Below are 1,010 nucleotides of genomic sequence, written 5' to 3'. Positions count from 1 at the left end.
TTTATTGTGACTAAGGTATGCTCTCGACAGAGTGTCGGCAACATACATTTCTTTCCCAGCCACATATCTGACATTCAGTTGATATTTCTGCAGTCTCATCAACATGCGTTGTAGTCTAGGTGATGCCTTGCATAATGGTTTCTTCAGTATTGTTTCCAGTGGCTTATCAATCATTTTTCCATATACGTACTGGTTGAATCGTTCACACGAGAACACAATAGCAAGCATTTCTTTTTCTATCTGTGCATAGTTTTGCTCTGCTTGGGTTAGCGAAAATGACATTCTTTACCAAGGGCTGGACATGACCGAGGCCCATGTAGGGTAGCACATTTCCTACACTTAAATATTTTGCCCTTCCCTTTTCCATACGTTTCCACAGACTTTTTGGCGGGCTTTCCTTTAGACCATTTCTTATTATAGACTGAATGGACCTGTTTATCCCGGCCTGTCATTGCTTCAATTTGAGATTTGCTAGTTTCTACAGCACGACACATATCAACAGCCTTTTCTAGTGTATTTGGTGCCTCTCTTAGCAATCTTTCTTTCAGATGCACATCTCTGATCCCTTGTACAATCCTATCCAAAATGTTCAGATCTTCTTGGTTGCCTTTATGAAATTCGCATGATTTTGCTCTCGTTTTCAATTCAGTCACAAATTGATCAATAGTCTCGCCATCACTTTGAGAACATTCCCAAAATCTGTATCGCTCAAACAATGTGTTTTTGCGCGGATTGCAATGTTCTTTAAATTTGGCTATGTTGGCATCAAATTTGTTCTTGTCTTCTGCTGGGTCGAAATTGAAAGTATCATACAATTCAATAGCCTCTTCACCCAAACAATGCAGTAATATAGCAATTTTCGTACCTTCATCAGCACTTGCATCTGCTCCTGATGCCTTCAAGTAGATCATGAATTTCCGTTCAAATCTGCGCCAGTTTTCTGCTAAATTTCCTTCCAATGAAAGAGGATCAGGCGCCTTGATTTGTAACATAGGTGGTGCGTTTACCAT

General features: G+C 40.0%; 1 protein-coding gene across 1 annotated transcript; it reads right to left on the bottom strand.

Annotated features, from left to right (window-relative positions):
- Window positions 1–266: 266 nt before the first annotated feature.
- Window positions 267–1,010, bottom strand: LOC146735407 (uncharacterized). Its single transcript, XM_085506276.1, has one exon. It carries the CDS (start codon window positions 1,008–1,010, stop codon window positions 267–269), a length of 744 nt encoding a protein of 247 aa, XP_085362402.1.

The sequence above is a fragment of the Saccoglossus kowalevskii genome, chromosome 12, assembly GCF_978046115.1.
Source record: "Saccoglossus kowalevskii chromosome 12, keSacKowa6.1, whole genome shotgun sequence".
NCBI lineage: Eukaryota > Metazoa > Hemichordata > Enteropneusta > Harrimaniidae > Saccoglossus > Saccoglossus kowalevskii.
Note: the sequence above shows the minus strand (reverse complement) of the source record. Positions and strands in the feature narration are given on the sequence as shown.

Coding starts and splice junctions, on each gene's coding strand:
- LOC146735407 (XM_085506276.1), bottom strand. CDS start 1,010: ATGGTAAACGCACCACCTATGTTACAAATCAAGGCGCCTGATCCTCTT.